The sequence below is a fragment of the Populus trichocarpa genome, chromosome 12 (genome assembly GCF_000002775.5).
Source record: "Populus trichocarpa isolate Nisqually-1 chromosome 12, P.trichocarpa_v4.1, whole genome shotgun sequence".
NCBI lineage: Eukaryota > Viridiplantae > Streptophyta > Magnoliopsida > Malpighiales > Salicaceae > Populus > Populus trichocarpa.
In genome coordinates this window covers 3,130,088-3,148,830 of record NC_037296.2, presented here as the reverse complement: position 1 = coordinate 3,148,830, position 18,743 = coordinate 3,130,088, and the positions used below count along the sequence as shown (strand labels likewise).

At 31.3% G+C, this 18,743-nt stretch overlaps 1 protein-coding gene across 3 annotated transcripts; it reads left to right on the top strand.

The window, feature by feature from the left end:
- The first annotated feature begins 410 nt into the window (after positions 1 to 410).
- On the top strand, positions 411 to 15,825 carry LOC7485202 (UPF0481 protein At3g47200). 3 transcript variants are annotated; one of them, XM_052445799.1, is made up of 3 exons: positions 411 to 565; positions 814 to 1,744; positions 15,239 to 15,825. In XM_052445799.1, exons 1-3 carry the CDS (start codon positions 443 to 445, stop codon positions 15,673 to 15,675), a joined length of 1,491 nt encoding a protein of 496 aa, XP_052301759.1. In that variant the 5' UTR covers positions 411 to 442; the 3' UTR covers positions 15,676 to 15,825. The 3 variants fall into 3 exon arrangements, with proteins under 3 accessions (XP_052301759.1, XP_024438068.1, XP_052301760.1); XM_024582300.2 differs by lacking the exon at positions 15,239 to 15,825 and having other exon boundaries at positions 814 to 2,317; XM_052445800.1 differs by lacking the exons at positions 411 to 565; positions 814 to 1,744 and adding an exon at positions 13,905 to 14,059 and having other exon boundaries at positions 14,331 to 15,825.
- Positions 15,826 to 18,743: the final 2,918 nt, after the last annotated feature.

The window sequence follows — 18,743 nt, the reverse complement described above, 5'->3', positions numbered from 1 at the left end:
GTGAAAACCAATGAGATTTTTTTTTAAAAAATAAAATTATTTTAATAAAAAACAATCAACTTGAATAATTGATTCGGTGACATACCGGTTTACCCAACAACATAATAACATGAGCTCTTTATAGAGTCACACTCAAGCCAAATCTCACAGCTATGGATTAAAGGAATAGGAATGGATACGTTGTGCGATTAACACATCAATTTTTCTCAAATAGAAAAAAATCAATATTCGATTAACCTTACTAGTCTCAAAGATATTCTAATTTCAATTAGATATGCATTTACTTAGCTTCCTCGAGACATGGATATATATATATAAAAAAAGCAACTTGCATGTTTAGGTAGGTGAAAGGTCACCAGCCTTACAGCCATTTTCTTAATTAAAAAACAAAGAGTGAATTGAACTTTGATTATTGCCTATAAATGAAGGGACTATACCGAGAATGGAAAGACAGGAGAACTCGTACGTACTAGCTTGTACTGAAGAGCACAAGAGAGAAGACAAGGGTCGAGGGAGAATCGGTATAGCATCCAGAAAATCAAGTGCCTCCGCTTCTCAGACCAAGGTATACTAGGGTTCTTTGTGCACTAGCTAGTTTTGTTTCGTTGCTGTTCATGTTCCTTTTTCCATTAATTTTGGCCCAAAAACAGAGAAATGATTCCATGCATGATTAAATCATTTCCATCATGAGATTTTCACAAATCGAACCCCCAAGTACTGCCATACCGATTATCAACTTGTTGCTTATTTGTTTTAGCGCCTTCTCCTTCTGCTGCTTAATTTGAAGTTAATCCCATTACTAGTTAATTACAGTTGTTTATTTGTCACATGATCAGAAAGCTTCAACAAATGGGAGACATCGTTCAATTAGCAAGCCCTTTAAATCGAATCGAAAATTTGTGCAAGGAGATTTTAATTCGAATTCCAGATGAGCTGGAGAGTAGCTTTCGGTCTGAGCAATGTATCTATATAGTTCCCGCTGCACTTCGTGATTTAAATGAAGCTGCCTTCACTCCTCGAGTAATTTCTATTGGCCCTATTCACCATAATAACGAAAAACTGAAGGCTATGGAAGTTCAGAAACTGAGATATCTGAAAGAATTTTTCGAACTGCGAGTGGAAAAGGAGAAAAGAGGAATACTTTTGACTGCACTTTTGAGCACCATTTCAGAAAAAGAAGTTGACATCTGCTGTCGCTATGTAGCTGATACCTCCAAGTTTAACTCGAAGCTTAGCGGCGATCAGTTTGTGAAGATGGTTCTGTTAGACGCTGTATTCATCTTCGAGCTCTTCTTGAGGAATGAAGAATACCGGCGTGATAACAGCAAATATCAAGACGATTTTATAATAGGCAAACCCTGGTTGAGAGCCGCGATTCGAAGAGACTTGATATTGCTTGAAAATCAGCTGCCATTCTCTACTCTTAATGAATTATATAAGCTTGCGATGAGCAGGACCGATTGCATTTCTCTCATGGATCTTTCCTTCCGGTACTTTGAGAAGTACAGAAAGAAATACGAGCCCAGCAAAACAATACTACATTTCACTGATTTGGTGAGATGTTTTCTATCCTTCAAGCACCCGGATTTAAAATTAGAAAAGGGAGGGCCGATAAAAACACTTTATAGCGCGACCATGCTGCAGCAGGCAGGAATTAAGTTCAAGGCGTTGCCAGATGAATCCTTGCTTGACATTAGAGCCTGGGAACGTCTCTCAAAAGCGGAACGGATCGTAGAAAAGAAAGGTGAGTTACATATGCCTCCCCTTGAGATCGACAACAGCACCGAATGTCTCCTCCGAAACCTCATGGTGTTCGAGCAGTTACATTATCCAGGAGAAGAGCACATTTGCCGTTACGTTAAGCTACTAGATTCTCTTGTGGACGTCGACAAAGATGTCGATTTGCTCATCGAAAATAAAGTTATTATTAGCAAGCTAGGTGACAGTGATGCTGTGGCGAAGCTTATCAACACGCTTTGCCAAGAAATGGTAGAAATATCTTCCAGTTTCGACCCCCTCTCCAAACTGCTGAATGATTACTATGAGAGCTCATGGAACAAAAACAGGACCTACTTGTTAAGTGTGTATTTTAAAAATGTTTGGATAGGCACTGGAACTGTTGTTGGATCTCTCATCTTGGCCATCGCTGTGACACGGTTTATCCTATACTTTGTACGCTAGTCTTTTCTTTCCTAGAAAAGAGAGGCTTGAATCCAAACCTTTTAATGCTATTTGTGCTAGATTCTTATTATTTACTTGCTTTGATGTTGTTTAAAGTTTGTGACATAATTTATTATTGAACTTTATGGTTAATTAATTATTGTTTGTGACATAATTTATTAAAGTTTGTGACATAATTTATTATTGAACTTTATGACTATATCCATATTTATTTAATAGAAAAGTGATATGACATGGAAAAAGAGAAAATCACGTACAATTTCACAAAAATAATAAGAATATTTTAACATATTTAATTTTTTTAATATCATTTCTCTTGATTTTCTATTCTCCTTATATCTGTCTCTATTTTATTGAATAAATATTAGTAATTATAACTTAGCATCACAAAATTTCTAAAAAGTTTTAAATAATTTTTTTTTCTTTTTATGAAGTTAAACATACCGGGAAAAAAACAAATGGTTCTTATTGTTAACTCGACTCTCATAAAAAGACCAAAACCGGGGGTATCAATGAGATTTTTTTATATTTAAAAATTCGACGGTCTATACAGGTGTAAAGCAATGGCTATTATAAGAAAAACAATATCTAAAAACTCTTGTCAAAATTTAAGCGCAGCCAAAAGACCGGATAAAAAATTATGGTTCTTTTTAATTGTTATTTTAGTGTGATATGATCAAACCGTCTTTTAGTTTTAAACATATCCCATTAATCCATGAATGCATCTACTAGATTATTTATATAATTTTTTAAAATAAATATTTATTTAGTTATAAGAGACTCGCATGGAATCACTCATTTTTCACATCAACAACTACATCATGTAAACCTTCACTAGGTCAGCATTTCAATTAATTGTTTTTTTACAATTTGTTTTCTATTTATTTATGACAATGAGCTCGAAGGTGAGATATGCAGAAAAATTCACCTCTATTATTATTCAAACACGAGTGTTTTTATAAAGCATATATATACAAAAGTAATCTTAATAAACGTGTTATAGTTGTATAATTAGTAAGCTCTCTGAATTAAGAAAGTGAGAATACAATGGGCTGGAGATGTTATATTTCATAGCAGATTTCGTGGCTTGATGTTGCGTTGATTTGGAGAAGCTGTGATCATGAAGATACTGATCTGCAGAAGCTGTAATATGGGAGCTGTGATCATGGAGGTGTTCATCTGCAGGCGCTGTAACATGCTTAACACAAAAATTATATGGGTTCAAAGAAGGCTCTCTCTCTTATACAACCCGATTAAGATTTGAAACTTCAACTAATTAATTCTTTAGGGAGTGGATTTTCTAGGGTGATTATTTTTTGTTCGGTTTGGTTTTTACTTATAAAAATAATCAAATTAAAATTTTAAAAAATACAAAAAAAAATTAAAATCGGTTCAGACCGAACGGTTTTGGTTCCGTTTGGTTAAGTTGTTTTAGAACAAAAACCGAAACCCAACTGACCAGTTTTGGTTAGGTTCGGTTATTTTATATTAAAAACCAAAAATTATATTATTTTTTGGATTTTTTTTCGTAATTTTTAATAGGTTTGGTTTCGGTTTGGCTCGGTTTTTCTGGTTTGATTTTTTTATTAATTTCAGTTCGATTTTTTGGTTTCATACTTATGAAACCGAACCGAATATTTTTTAAAATATTCTAATCAATTTAATCAATTTTTTTCATAGCTTGACTTTTTTATTTTTTTCAATTTAATCAATTTTTTAATTTTTTTACTCACCCCTATAATTTCCTATAATTTATACTTCCAAAATCTTCAGCTAGTGGAACTTTTAATTTGGATGCATATCTTGTGACTAAAGCATAAATTTGATTAAATCAAGGCTCATCAGTAGTTTCGATGTGACACCGTATTTTATAACTGTATATAAAATCAAGGCCCATTAGCAAGGAAAATAAAACATTAAAAAAAATTTAAAAATAGAGGTTAGTCTTTTTTTTTAACACAAAATTTAAAAATAGGTTACCATATCAATTTCATCATTCGGAATTTAATTTAATTGAAGATTGGGCTCCGTTATTTTTTTTATTTTCTTCCTATAAGACTTTTCAATAATCTTGAAAACTACTCGGGTTTCCTCGGGTCTTTTATTTGTCATTCTCTGTTATAATAGTTTTTTTTTAAAATTTTTTTTCTGAATTAAGTTAAATGAATTGTTTAAATATAACATTAGATGCTCACTTTATGATATTTTATTTAGTTTACTTTCCGGTTCGTTGCTCTTGCGTCATGTCAATCCTTTTTTGGTGTAGTCGTATAGCCTTTTACAGTAGTGTTGGAACAATCTCGATGAGCTCTTTGTAGTGGTGGGGCAGTTCTATAATGGAGTGACGGTGAGTTTCCGACAAAGTTTCCTTTCTTATCTTTCCAAGTATGATATTAACGACTATTTTTTATAGTTAATTATTGATAATTTTCTTTGTTTAACTTATTTATTGTTGTTGCTTTTTTTATCATATTATTAATTTAACCGAGCTTATTGGATCACTTCAAGTCAATAACCCAGATTTTAGATTTTTTTCTTCTTCTTTATAAACACTATCGTCGCTAAGTATCTTTTTTTTATGTTATGAAAATTTGGCCTGACCCGTGATATAGCACAAGCCACCAATCTGGGTTTACTCTAGTCATTGTTTTTATCTCTTTTTTTTTTTTTAATTTGATATTGTTTTCATTTTACACCTTTAATATTTGGTTGATTGGAATTAGACTTCCTGATTTGTTTTGATTTGTATTCCATAGGGTTACCACAATCTTATACTCTAGATCATGGGTTACACAAGTTAACCATAGTTGGTTCGAGTCAATCCAAGTCCTGTATCAACCCGCCAATGTGAGTTTTATAACTATTGATCTAACAACTTGGAGTGATTTAAAACTGGGATTGGATAGGGAGAGAAATCCAGTGAAACAATCCATAATCTAATCTAGTTTTATGATTCAAACAAGATACATAAATTAATAATAAGTCACTAGAGGGAAAAATTGACATTCTTGGAGTGATTTTAACTAGCTAGTCACCTACACCATTTCATTTTTTGTATATATCAATTTAACATTCTTGAGTTTACACTTTACATGTTGCAAAATATTAATGTATTATAACGCCATTGAACTAAATTTAGCCTACTGATACACTAGTTGAACCAGGAGTTAAATATAATATTAGTTCTCTTGCTTTTAAAAACTATAAATTTAATCCCTATAATTTTAAATCTATTTATAACTTAATCTTTTTGTCTATCCACGTTATTTTCTATTTTATATTTTTTTTACAAAATAGAAAAAAGAAAAAAAAAATAGAGACAAGAGAGTATGGAAAGATTGATCAGGAAAAAAATAATTAAACAGAATACTACTAATTAAGCATGGTTGTCCTCCCCAAATTTATATTTAATTTTTTTTTTACTATAGGCATTAATTTATTTATTTTCATAAATCATAAGGATTAAGTGGTAATTAACTTGTTGAACTAGTAATAACGAGATGACTTGCCCGCGCGCTGCCGCGGGCTTATAAAACAAATGCACTTGATAGTGTTATAATTGTGAACCAGCACTAAATAAGTAATAGAAATTAAAGGTATGATGGAGCAAATATTTCATGACGGAAAAAGAAGTTGTGCTGGTGATCAAAAACTTAGAGACTGAATAAAATGATTTGTAGCAATCTACAGTGTTTTGTGAGGAAAGATACAGTGATTTCGCCACATAATTTAGCTTTTCAGTTAATAAAAAGCAAAAAAAAAAAAATACAAAGCTAAATTCTCTACCAACTTAATATTAAAAAAAAACCAACAAAGATAATTTTGGAAGGAAAAAAACCCATGAGAAAAGATGTTGCAGTAATTGACAATGTTTTGTGAGGAAAATTATAGCGTTTTTCCCAATAAAATAAACTAAAAAACTATTTAGAGAAATATTGTAGCAATCCACAGTGTTTTATGAGAAAAACTACAACGCTTTTCTCATATGATTTAGCTTTATTGTAATTATAATTTTTAACCAACTCAATATTAAAAAAAAAATCGACAAAGATAATTTTGGAAAAAATCATTAAAAAATCACATGGAAAAACACTACAACAATTCACAGTGTTTTAAAGAAAAAAAATAACAAAGCTAAATTCTTAATCGGCTCAATATTAAAAAAAAATCAACATAGATAATTTTAGAAAAAAAAAACAAACACCAAAAAACGGGGGAAAAAATCATGTTGGAAACACTGTAGCAATTCACAGTGTTTTGTGATGAAAGCTACAGTGCTTCCCCACATGATTTAGCCTTATTTGTAATGACTTGTAATTGTAATTCACAAATAACTCAATATCAAAAAAATAAAATTGAAAAAGATAATTTAAAAAAAATTATAACAAAAAAAACTATGCGGAGAGACACTGTAGCAATCCACAATGTTTTATGAGCAAAGCTACAATACTTTCCCCACATGATTAAGCTTTATTACAAAGTTAAATTTTAACCAACTCAATATTTAAAAAAATAAAATCAACGAAAATGATTTTGGAAAAAAATATTACAAAAAAAGAAAACACAAAAGAAACTGGAAAAAAACTATGTGAGGAAAAACTGTATCAATCCATAGTGTTTTTTGAGGAAAAACTTGTATTTACTTGTAATTACAATTCTTAACCAGCTTAATATTTAAAAAATAAAATTGACAAAGATAATTTTAGGGAAAAACATAACGAAAACAGAAAAAAAACCATGTGGGAAAAAACACTGTAGCAACCAACAGTAATTTTCGAGGAAAGTTAAAGTGCTTTCCTCACATATTGTAACTGTAATTTTTAACCAGCTCAATATTAAAAAATAAAATAAAAAAAGATAATTTTAGAGAAAATCATAAAAAAATCATGCAGAGAAACACTGTAGCAATAAACAATGTTTTAAAGAAAAAAATTACAAAACTAAATTCTCAATCAGCTTCATATTAAAAAAAATCAAAAAATATAATTTTTTAAAATAAAGAAATAAAATAGAAAAACTATGTGGAAAAACATCGCAGCAATCCACAGTATTTTCAAGAAAAAAATTACAAAGCAAAAATTTTAACCAGGTCAATATTTAAAAAGTAAAATCAACAAAAATAATTTTGAAAAAAACAAAAGAAAAAATAAATGAAAAAAAAATTAGGAAAGTTGAAAAAAAAAAGTAATTTTGAAAAAAAAAGAAAAAAAAAGGGAAAAGTTAAAAAAAAAAAAAATGGGGAAGAATCACGTATGTGGGGGAACAGTGAACCCCCCACCCCCCCCCCCCGGTTTAGTATATGTGTTAATGACTCAATTTCTTGACTGGATCGCAAAGTTTTAAAACTAAAACTATAGACTTTTTCAAAAACACATCAAATCAACTTGAACAAAGAGGCCATAACCAACAGAGTAGCGAAAAAGACATTTTAGTCAACGAAAGAAAGCCACGGACTCAAAAATGCCCATGGGCTCACTATGTCCCTTGTATATTTCATTGACTACATGGTCTGGAGGTATTCGGGAGTAAGTTTTAACCTTTTTTTTTAATTAAAAGATGATTTTTTTTTTTGTTTCAAATTAAATTTATTTTATAATGCATTGATATAAAGGTACAGATTATGGGAAAGCCTAAGGCCGAAGCCTTAGGATCCTTGAGGGTTGCTGTCGATTGCAGACTCTTCGCCTTCATCTTTGTAGCACAACAAAAATTCTGGTGGAAGACGGGGACCAATTTTAGATATTAACTAATTCCTTGGCGCGCTTTACTGCTGGCTGGAGCAAGGGTGTTCTAACATTAAAAAAAAAAATCATGACTCCTGTATCCAATTGAATCAAATAAGTTTGTATAATTTAATTAAATAAAAAAAACAAGGAGAATAAATTAACATGATTGAACAAAAAAAGAAGTTTTCATTAGAGCAAGAAAAAAAACCCACCAAACAGGAAAAAGAAAATGATGAGTAGTTGAGTACGTCAGAAAGATAAAATTGAAAAGAAAAATTAATTAAAAAGACACTTGTAAAATGGGCAAACTTGTCAAACCCTAAGACTTGGATCATGCAAATGAGATAACAAAACATAAAGTAGGAAAAAGACAGTTCAATGTTGAAGGATAAAATAAAATAAAAATTAAATTAAAAAAATGACCCAAAAAACAGAGTCGACCTGAGCTAACCCGCCTACCCTACAATCTAGATGATGAGATTTGCATAGTCAAATTGAAAGGAAATTAAAGAAAATCATGAAGCCTGATTTAAAAAATAAAACTCAATATGAAAGGATAAAATTGCAAAAAAACAAAAATCAATGTAAAAAAATAAACCTTAAAAAAAGGATAATGTTAACCTAAGTTAACTTTTCAAATCTTCAACTTGAGTCAAAAAAACTGATATAACTCATTCAAAAATAAAACACAAAGTTCAATTCCCAACAAACTCCATACTGGAGGATAAGATTGGAAGAAAAGAAAATAATTTTTCAAAAAGATCTTCAACAAAAAATAGAAATTAATAGAATGAGGATAAAATTAGAAATTAAAAAAAATAAAAGGACCTTTTATATTTTTGAATCGAGGGATGAAATTGAAAAAAAATCAATTTCACAAAAGAATCATTAACAAAAAACAATAATTAAAATATTGAGGGAATATTTTTTTTTTTAAAAAGGATAACTTGGAAGTTTTTAATTGAAAAATAAAATAAAAAACAACTTTAAAACCATGAACAAAAAATTAGAATCAAAATTCAAATGACAGTGCAATGAAGAAGGGATAGCTTTGAAACTTAGAATGACTAGGATGGGTCATGAATTTCAAGGAAAAGAGATAGGAGGGGTCAACGACACACCATCAAAAATCAGTTTACACGCGCTATCGTATACTAAAGAGCATTTCGTAGCGTATTTATCGCCACCATGGATAGCTAGGTTTGCCCACTAAAATGTGGTAACGGTTGTTATTCAAATAACTTTTCATGTTGAAATATATGTTAATGATGTTTTTTTTATTTTTAAAAAATTATTTTTGACATCAGCACATCAAAACGATCCAAAACATACAAACTATATTAAATTTTAACAAAAAAAATAAATTTTTTAGAAATGCAGTTTGCACCGCATTCCCAAACGGTTTCTAAAGGAGATTGCATGTGTCATTAGAGCACCGTGAAGCCTATCTCTCTTTCTAGTACATGCACACTTAATCTTTTTTACCTTGCATGTTAACTTAAATCCCTATATTTGTTTCATAATCAAATGTTTGGACAAATCAAGCATCAACGGAATGAAGGAACGATCATAGACACGAAATTTGTATACACTTTTCGTCCCGGTTATATATAATTTTAAAAAGAAACTTTAAATGGACTGGTGGGGTCAGATGGGCCTTAAACACAGGAGCCCGAGCTCGGCTCATGTAAATATAAGGATATGTGGGCCTATAGGATGGACCAATATGTTGAGAATCTCAGTTCGGACTTTGAAAAAGAAAACATTAAATGTACGGGTCAAGTCTACTGAGCGTAAGCCACATAGGCCTGAGCTAGGATCATGATAATATAGGGCCTGTATGGGCCTTGTGGGATGGGTAAATGGGCTGACAATCTCAATGCAGGCCCGCCCAGATTCTACAGAGCTCGGGCTAATCCATTATGCTACCCAGCCTATCAACAAGTCTAGCGGAAGCGTCGGCCTAGTGCACATCATAAATTCTTTGAGTGTTTGCCAGTCGAAGCCTTGAGAAAAATTATAACACCCCACCTCACTAGCAAGATATTGTCCGCTTTGGACCTCCCAGTCCACCCAAATACAGGGCTTCCACTCAGGTCCCCCTCACGGTTTTGTTCTTGGCAGCCACGTATGACCCAAAAACGCGTCTTACTAGTCAAGGTGAGCATGCACTTATAAGGCCCTGGCTCTGGACGCTCGCTTCCGATGTGGGATCTCACAATCCCCCCACCTTAAGACAAGCCGTCCTCGGCTCTGATACCAAATATAACACCCCACCTCACTAGCAAGATATTGTCCGCTTTGGGCCTCCCAGTCCACCCAAATCCAGGGCTTCCACCCAGGTCCCCCTCACGGTTTTGTTCTTGGTAGCCACGTATGACCCCAAAACGCGTCTTACTAGTCAAGGTGAGCGTGCATTTATAAGGCCCTGGCTCTGGACGCTCGCTTCCGATGTGGGATCTCACAAAAATGGTAAAGAAGGAAATGAGTTTTGCAAAATAATTCACAATCACTTGATAGATAATGTTAAGCATGCATGCTTTACGAAGATGAGATTAAACATTTGTACGTTTGCATAGTATGATAATTTAATGTGTTTGATATTGTAATAATTTTATGATTATAATTAAAAAAACAGGTTTTTAAAAAATGTATTTAATTGTGATTTTTAAAAAATATATATTTGACTAAAACTGTTTCGAGATGAATTTTTGTATGCAAAAAAAAAAAAAACAAGTATCTAGAAATGAAAACCAGGTTATTTTAAATTTTATAAAATTAAAATTTGAAATGTAATTATGTATTAAATTCAATATAAAAAATAAAAGTCATTTATCTAACCAAACAATTTTTTCTTTTGTTGTTGAATTACTACACTACCGAGCAATTTCTTAAGACTTGTTTGTTTTTATTGTCACTTTGTGCTTTCTAAAACTTTTAAAAATTATTTTGATGTGCTCTTGTCAAAAATAAATTTTAAAAAATAAAAAAATATATTATTTTAATATATTTTTAAATAAAAAATAATTTAAAAATCAGAAAAAATATAAACAGGAAGAACAGTGCTAACTGTCAATATAAAACACAATAATCATTAGAAGAAATACAAATGTACTGACAGAAAACGGTGGAAGGACGATTCTTCTTGTCCCCCCAACTCGCACGCCCACAATTCCTTCATGAAAGCCTGCGTAAGTTCCATAGTATTCTAGCAACTTTATCCCCAGATCATATGTAGGCAAGATATTGCAATATTCCAAAAGAGTCAAAAATTAAGTTTTCACCTTCACGCATTTTGTTCTTGCCTGGACTGTTATTCCATGATCATGTTCTGAGATTTTGCAACGCACTTGGTGAGAGTGATTATGATGGAGCTTGTAGTGAGTTTTTACCTGCAATGTATCGCAATTGGTTAAGATCAGGTAAGATAAAGGCAAGCAGCTGAAATCTCGAACCAAGTTAAGAAGAAATAAAAACTAAAAAACATAACTTCATACAAGGAAGATGAACTCCATGCTCCTCGGATATGGATGATGATTAACAATTTTCCATGCATAATTTTATTATCTGTGGGATTTATGATACGCATAAGAATGAAATTTGTAATTTCCAAGGATCAAAGGCAACATTAAGAACCTTACGTCGAATAATTCCACAAACAAAACACTGTGAGCACTGTAATAGAAACGATCATACAATTGAAGAATGTCGGACCCTCAGATTCCATTACAAGTATTGTGACAGGAGAGAGGCCATACTAAGAATAGATATAAATTTAAAAATAGGACATAGGTTTCATAACACAGGAACTCAAGGCAGTAGGCACAGTCAATCCAAGCAACAACGTCAATGGTTTAAAGGGAACACCAATCCGTGTGGGTCCTTTCCTGCAACCCACACAGCAAACATAGCTCCAGTGCATGGGGGTCAGTCACATGACTTCTAGCACATGTTCTTTCTATGATAAATTGAACTCACTCTTCTGGTCATAGCAATGCTTATGCAAATGCTGCAGGTTAATTTGGTTACTTTTTCCGTAGGTGATTATGACCTCTTGAACATGGGAATAATAGCAATCCATATAAGATAACTTTGGACGAATAAAACTAATGATAATATGCCAACCATATGTAGGAGCATTCACACTGAGGAAAGCTTTTCTTTTTGTTCTTCACACAAACTTTTCAATGACCAGCCAAGTCGTTGTCTCAGCAATGAAGCAATCATCATACCAACTCTGTCTCATATCGCAAATTCCAAAGTGTATGAATTTTTTTAATATAAAATATAATATAATAATTAAATCTACTCATGTTGAATTTATTAAATGTAAATTAAAAATGATTCTAACTAAAGTAGTTGAGGGTTCAAATAAATTAAGGATCTTGAGACGAGTACTTTTGTCACTAATGCACGCCTTGTCGTCACCAAATACCTCTTGAGACGAGTACTTTTCGTTGCCATGACAATCTCCATAGCCTAGCTAGTCGCTAAAGGTATTTGATTATGTAAATTGAATTTTGTTGCAAGATGCTTTTGTCCCAATTGTTATAATTTCATGATTAATTGCAAGATATTGAAGACATATCATTAATTTGGTTTTCAATAATAAAGTAATTTGTTTTTAATGATAGATAGAAATCATTTACTATTATAATAGTGATTGTTTTTTAAAGTATTTTTTATTTAAAAATATATTAAAATGATATTTTTAAAATTTTTTAAAATAGCAAATCAAAATAATCTAAAAATACAAAAAAATTAATTTGAAGTAAATCAAGAAATAAAAAAAGTTATTTTTTTAAAATATAAAAACAAATAGTATCAAAACCATGTAATAACAATATATATTAGTAGCTAATAAACTTTACTACAAGTGTAAGGAGCTTATTATTAATAAGCAAAAAGCCTATTGATATAAAAATAAGAGAAAAGGGTATTTGAATTTGAGTATTTTAAGATTTGTCAATTCGATCGAAATAAATTGCCTTTAACTAAAATAATGATGTGAGAATAAAAAATGACCAAGACTGTTTCATGACTCAATGACCTAAGCCTTACCTCAATTGAATTACATCACATATTCTCTAATACACGACAAGTGGTGTGATCACATGCCATATGTAGTTAAAAAAATTAATAATCTATATTGCTTTTCAATTTAATAGGAGGTTTGAAGGACTTGAGCTCAATAATGGGATTAGTTCATTAATTAATAAATAAATTGTTTTAATTAGGATTTAAATATTCCTTCATTAAATTAAGCCATCAAATTAATAAATAATCACTAAACTAAACATGATAAAGAAAAACAAATACCTCTATTGCTAACATACTCTATATATATATTCACATGTTGCTGTGTGAACGATGGCTATCTTATTGTCACTTGCAATAAGGTAAAATAAAAATAAAAATGTACATGTTTTTTTTTTTTAATTCTCCGCCAGCAGTGATTTTAACATGCATCTTTTGTCGCATTATACTTAGTTTAGTGATGTCTTTCTTTTAGTAAACTAAACAATCTTTTTTTAACCTTTTGAATTACAACCCAATTCAAAGATGGTTAGGTCAAAACCATTGAGATTTTTTTTAAAAATAAAATAAAATAAAGTTATTTTAATTAAAAAAAAATCAACTTGAATAATTGATTCGGTGACATACCGGTTTACCCAACAGCATAATAACATGAGCTCTTTATAGAGTCACACTCAAGCCAAATCTCACAACTATGGATTAAAGGAACAGGAATGGAGACGTTGTACGATTAACATATCAATTTTTCTCAATAAATAAATAAATCAATATTCGATTAACCTTAGTCTCAAAGATGTTCTAATTTCGGTTAGATATGCTTTTACTGAGCTTCCTGGAGACATGGATATATATATAAAAAAAGCAACTTGCATGTTTAGGTAGGTGAAACCGTGAAAGGTCAACAGCCTTACAGCCATGCATTTTCTTAATTAAAAAACAAAGAGTGAATTGAACTTTGATTATTGCCTATAAATGAAGGGACTATACCGAGAGTGGAAAGACAGGAGAACTCGTACGTACTAGCTTGTACTGAAGAGCACAAGAGAGAAGACAAGGGTCGAGGGAGAATCGGTATAGCATCCAGAAAATCAAGTGCCTCCGCTTCTCAGGCCAAGGTATACTAGGGTTCTTTGTGCACTAGCTAGTTTTGTTTCGTTGCTGTTCATGTTCCTTTTTCCATTAATTTTGGCCTAAAAACAGAGAAATGATTCCATGAATTATTAAATCATTGCCATCATGAGATTTTCACAAATCGAACCCCCAAGTACTGCCATACCGATTATCAACTTGTTGCTTGTTTGTTTTAGCGCCTTCTCCTTCTGCTGCTTAATTTGAAGTTAATCCCATTACTAGTTAATTACAGTTGTTTATTTGTCACATGATCAGAAAGCTTCAACAAATGGGAGACATCGTTCAATTAGCAAGCCCTTTAAATCGAATCGAAAATTTGTGCAAGGAGATTTTAATTCGAATTCCAGATGAGTTGGAGAGTAGCTTTCGGTCTGAGCAATGTATCTATATAGTTCCTGCTGCACTTCGTGATTTGAATGAAGCCGCCTTCACTCCTCGAGTAATTTCTATTGGCCCTATTCACCATAATAACGAAAAACTGAAGGCTATGGAAATTCAGAAACTGAGATATCTGAAAGAATTTTTCAAACTGCGAGTGGAAAAGGAGAAAAGTGGAATACTTTTGACTGCACTTTTGAGCACCATTTTAGAAAAAGAAGTTGACATCTGCTGTCGCTATGTAGCTGATACCTCCAAGTTTAACTCGAAGCTTAGCGGCGATCAGTTTGTGAAGATGGTTCTGTTAGACGCTGTATTCATCTTCGAGCTCTTCTTGAGGAATGAAGAATACCTGTGTGATAGCAGCAAATATCAAGACGATTTTATAATAGGTAAACCCTGGTTGAGAGCCGCGATTCGAAGAGACTTGATATTGCTTGAAAATCAGCTGCCATTCTCTACTCTTAATGAATTATATAAGCTTGCGATGAGCAGGACCGATTGCATTTCTCTCATGGATCTTTCCTTTCGGTACTTTGAGAAGTACAAAAGGAAATACGAGCCCAGCAAAACAATACTACATTTCACTGATTTGGTGAGATGTTTTCTATCCTTCAAGCACCCGGATTTAAAATTAGAAAAGGGAGGGCCGATAAAAACACTTTATAGCGCGACCATGCTGCAGCAGGCAGGAATTAAGTTCAAGGCGTTGCCAGATGAATCCTTGCTTGACATTAGAGCCTGGGAACGTCTCTCAAAAGAGGAACGGATCGTAGAAAAGAAAGGTGAGTTACATATGCCTCCCCTTGAGATCGACAACAACACTGAATGTCTCCTCCGAAACCTCATGGTGTTCGAGCAGTTACATTATCCAGGAGAAGAGCACATTTGCCGTTACGTTAAGCTACTAGATTCTCTTGTGGACGTCGACAAAGATGTCGATTTGCTCATCGAAAATAAAGTTATTATTAGCAAGCTAGGTGACAGTGATGCTGTGGCGAAGCTTATTAACACGCTTTGCCGAGAAATGGTAGAAATACCTTCCAGTTTCGACCCCCTCTCCAGACTGCTGAATGATTACTATGAGAGCTCCTGGAACAAAAACAGGACCTACTTGTTAAGTGTGTATTTTAAAAATGTTTGGATAGGCACTGGAACTGTTGTTGGATCTCTCATCTTGGCCATCGCTCTGACACGGTTCATCCTATACTTTGTACGCTAGTCTTTTCTTTCTTAGAAAAGAGAGGCTGAATCCAAACCTTTTAATGCTACTTGTGCTAGATTCTTATTATTTACTTGCTTTGATGTTGTTTAAAGTTTGTGACATAAATTATTATTGAACTTTATGGTTAATTAATTATTGTTTGCATTATTTCTACATCGTGCATCAAAAGTCTCTATGGTGTGACTATATCCATATTTATTTAATAGAAAAGTGATATGACATGGAAAAAAGAGAGAATCGCGTACAATTTCACAAAAATAATAAGAATATTTTAACATATTTAATTTTTTTAATATCATTTCTCTTGATTTTCTATTCTCCTTATATCTGTCTCTATTTTATTGAATAAATATTAGTAATTATAACTTAGCATCACAAAATTTCTCAAAAGTTTTAAATAAAAAATTTATTATTTTTTCTTTTTATGAAGTTAAACATACCAGGAAAAAAAAACAAATGGTTCTGATTGTTAACTCGACTCCCACAAAAAGGACCAAAATCGGGGCATAAGTGAAAAATTTTTATATCTAAACGGTCTACATAGACGCAAAACAATGGCTATTATAAAAAAAACAACATCTAAAAACTCTTATAAAAATTTAAACGCAGTCAAACAACAGGATAAAAAATTATGGTTTTTTTGAATTGTTATTCTAGTGTGATATGATCAAACCGTCTTTTAGTCTCATTGATTCATGAATACATATACTAGATTATTTATATAATGTTTTAAAATTAATTTTTATTTAGTTATAAGAGACTCGCTTGGAATCACGCAGTATCAACAACTACATCATGTATACCTTCACTAGGTCTGCATTTCAATTAATTGTTTTTTTACAATTTGTTTTCTATTTATTTATGACAATGAGCTCAAGGTGGTTTACTTTAATCTACTGTTTTCATTTGAAATGTCTTTTCCTCGTTTTTAAGTCTGTATTTTAAATGGACAAAGCTTGACCCAAAGACTAATTATGGAGGTGACAAGTCAATGCTATAATATATTATTCTCATGGAAAATTCGAGCCACAACTCATCATTTCGATGTCACAATTAAAAAAAAATAAAAAATCTAACCACTTCTTAATTTAACAAATAAAATATTAAAAAATCATCTCAACTTAAAAGTTTAAATTTTTAGATGAAGTCTTAAAATATAATTTATATTATTCTCTAATACACTCCCTCAAATGAAAGCTGTTTTAGCTTAAAACTTACACAATCCCACATTATCTTATACTTAATTTTTATCAAATAAATAAAAGATGATGAGATTCAAACTCGTGACCGCTTGGACTCTAATACTATATTAAAAAATTATTTTAATTTAAAAACTTAAATTTTTAAATAAAATTTCAAAATAAAATTTATATTATTATCTTATATTTAACTATTCCAAGCTTTTTCATTAGATGAAATGATTATACAGGTTTGCATTTTAAACAAGTAAAACGACATTCAAGATATCACAATGGATCCATCTCCTCACACTGCTCCACCTCATCTGAACTCAAAGAATCGTCACTAAACTCGCACTAATTAGACAATATTGTTTGAAAAGTATCTGCACGTAACAAAAGGTTAATCAAATAATTTCATGCATGAAAATGTTCAAATTAAGATTTCTAAGAGAGACACCTGGAAAGAAGAAAGCCTAACTATATAATAGCTAAGAAATAATTCGCTGTCATTTTTTCATTTATTTATTTTGTTAGAATAACAAATCCCATATGGAATGAATATATTTTAAAAGAATAATATATAAAGTTGAGAATATATCACCCAAATTTATATTAAGCATCACATCAAATTATCTAGTAATGAATCGATGTGTTATTGTTAATAAAACCACTTGCATTACCATTATAATTAAAAGTATAACTTAAATTGAATAATTTCTTTAGAAAATTAAATATTTTTTAAGAAACTAAATGAGTTGCTTGAAAAACAAATTTTTTCTTTAGAAAATACACAAATATCATAAAAGTTATTTAAAAACTAAATCAATAATATACATGTCAAAAATATATTTTTGGTTTCAACTTCTTGCTGTGTCGAGAGAATAAATCCATTACGTAAATATTATAAAGAATAAATCTAAAATTAAATAACAAAATTCCATACGATTAATTAGCTATGTAAGCTGCTCGAAATAATGGCCTAGCTAAATCCAAGAGGGTGGACAGAACATGTGATTAATCCATAAACAATTGAAGTAAAAGGCACCAGCTGCTAAGCGGAAAGTCTTCATGGTTGTGTATCTTGACAAGACGATTGTGATTTTGGCATTTCCTGTGTTCATGCTGTTGTTTTTCTAATTTCCACCTCTAGCTTTTGAAGGCTGTTGATAAATGTAGGTTAAAATTTACAAAAATTCAATAATTATCTTTACTCAAAAGTCAAAAAGTTTAGGTTAGGTAAAGTTTCATGAATAATTTTATATTACAATTAAATATATTCTCTTAAATGAAAGATTTTAATTTTAGCTTAAAATATACATAGTTCCATATTAATTAATATTTTCTTATGCTTAATTTATTAATTTAATTATTTAGAATAAAGTTGATGAGTTTAATCTTAATAAATGTGTTATAGTTGTATAATTAGTAAGCTCTCTAAATTAAGAAAGTGAGAATACAATGGGCTGGAGATATTATATTTCATAGCAGATTTCGTGGCTTGATGTTGCGTTGATTTGGAGAAGCTGTGATCATGAAGATACTGATCTGCAGAAGCTGTAATATGGGAGCTGTGATCATGGAGGTGTTCATCTGCAGGAGCTGTAACATGCTTAACACAAAAAATTATATGGGTTTAAAGTATAACCCGATTAAGATTTGAAACTTCAACTAATTAATTCTTTAGGGAGTGGATTTTCTAGGGGTGATTATTTTTTGTTCGGTTTGATTTTTACCTATAAAAATAATCAAATTAAAATTTTAAAAAATACAAAAAAAAAAATCAAAACCGGTTCAAACCGACCGGTTTTGGTTCCGTTTGGTTAAGTTGTTTTAGAACAAAAACCGAAACTCAACTGACCGGTTTTGGTTTGGTTCGGTTATTTT

Excerpts from the sequence above, each read along its gene's own strand:
- LOC7485202 (XM_052445799.1), top strand. The coding sequence starts at position 443 with ATGGAAAGACAGGAGAACTCGTACGTACTAGCTTGTACTGAAGAGCAC. Across the intron at positions 566-813 it reads CCTCCGCTTCTCAGACCAAG|TTGTTTATTTGTCACATGAT; the intron begins GTATACTAGGGT and ends AGTTAATTACAG. Across the intron at positions 1,745-15,238 it reads ACGGATCGTAGAAAAGAAAG|GTGAGTTACATATGCCTCCC; the intron begins GTGAGTTACATA and ends TAGAAAAGAAAG.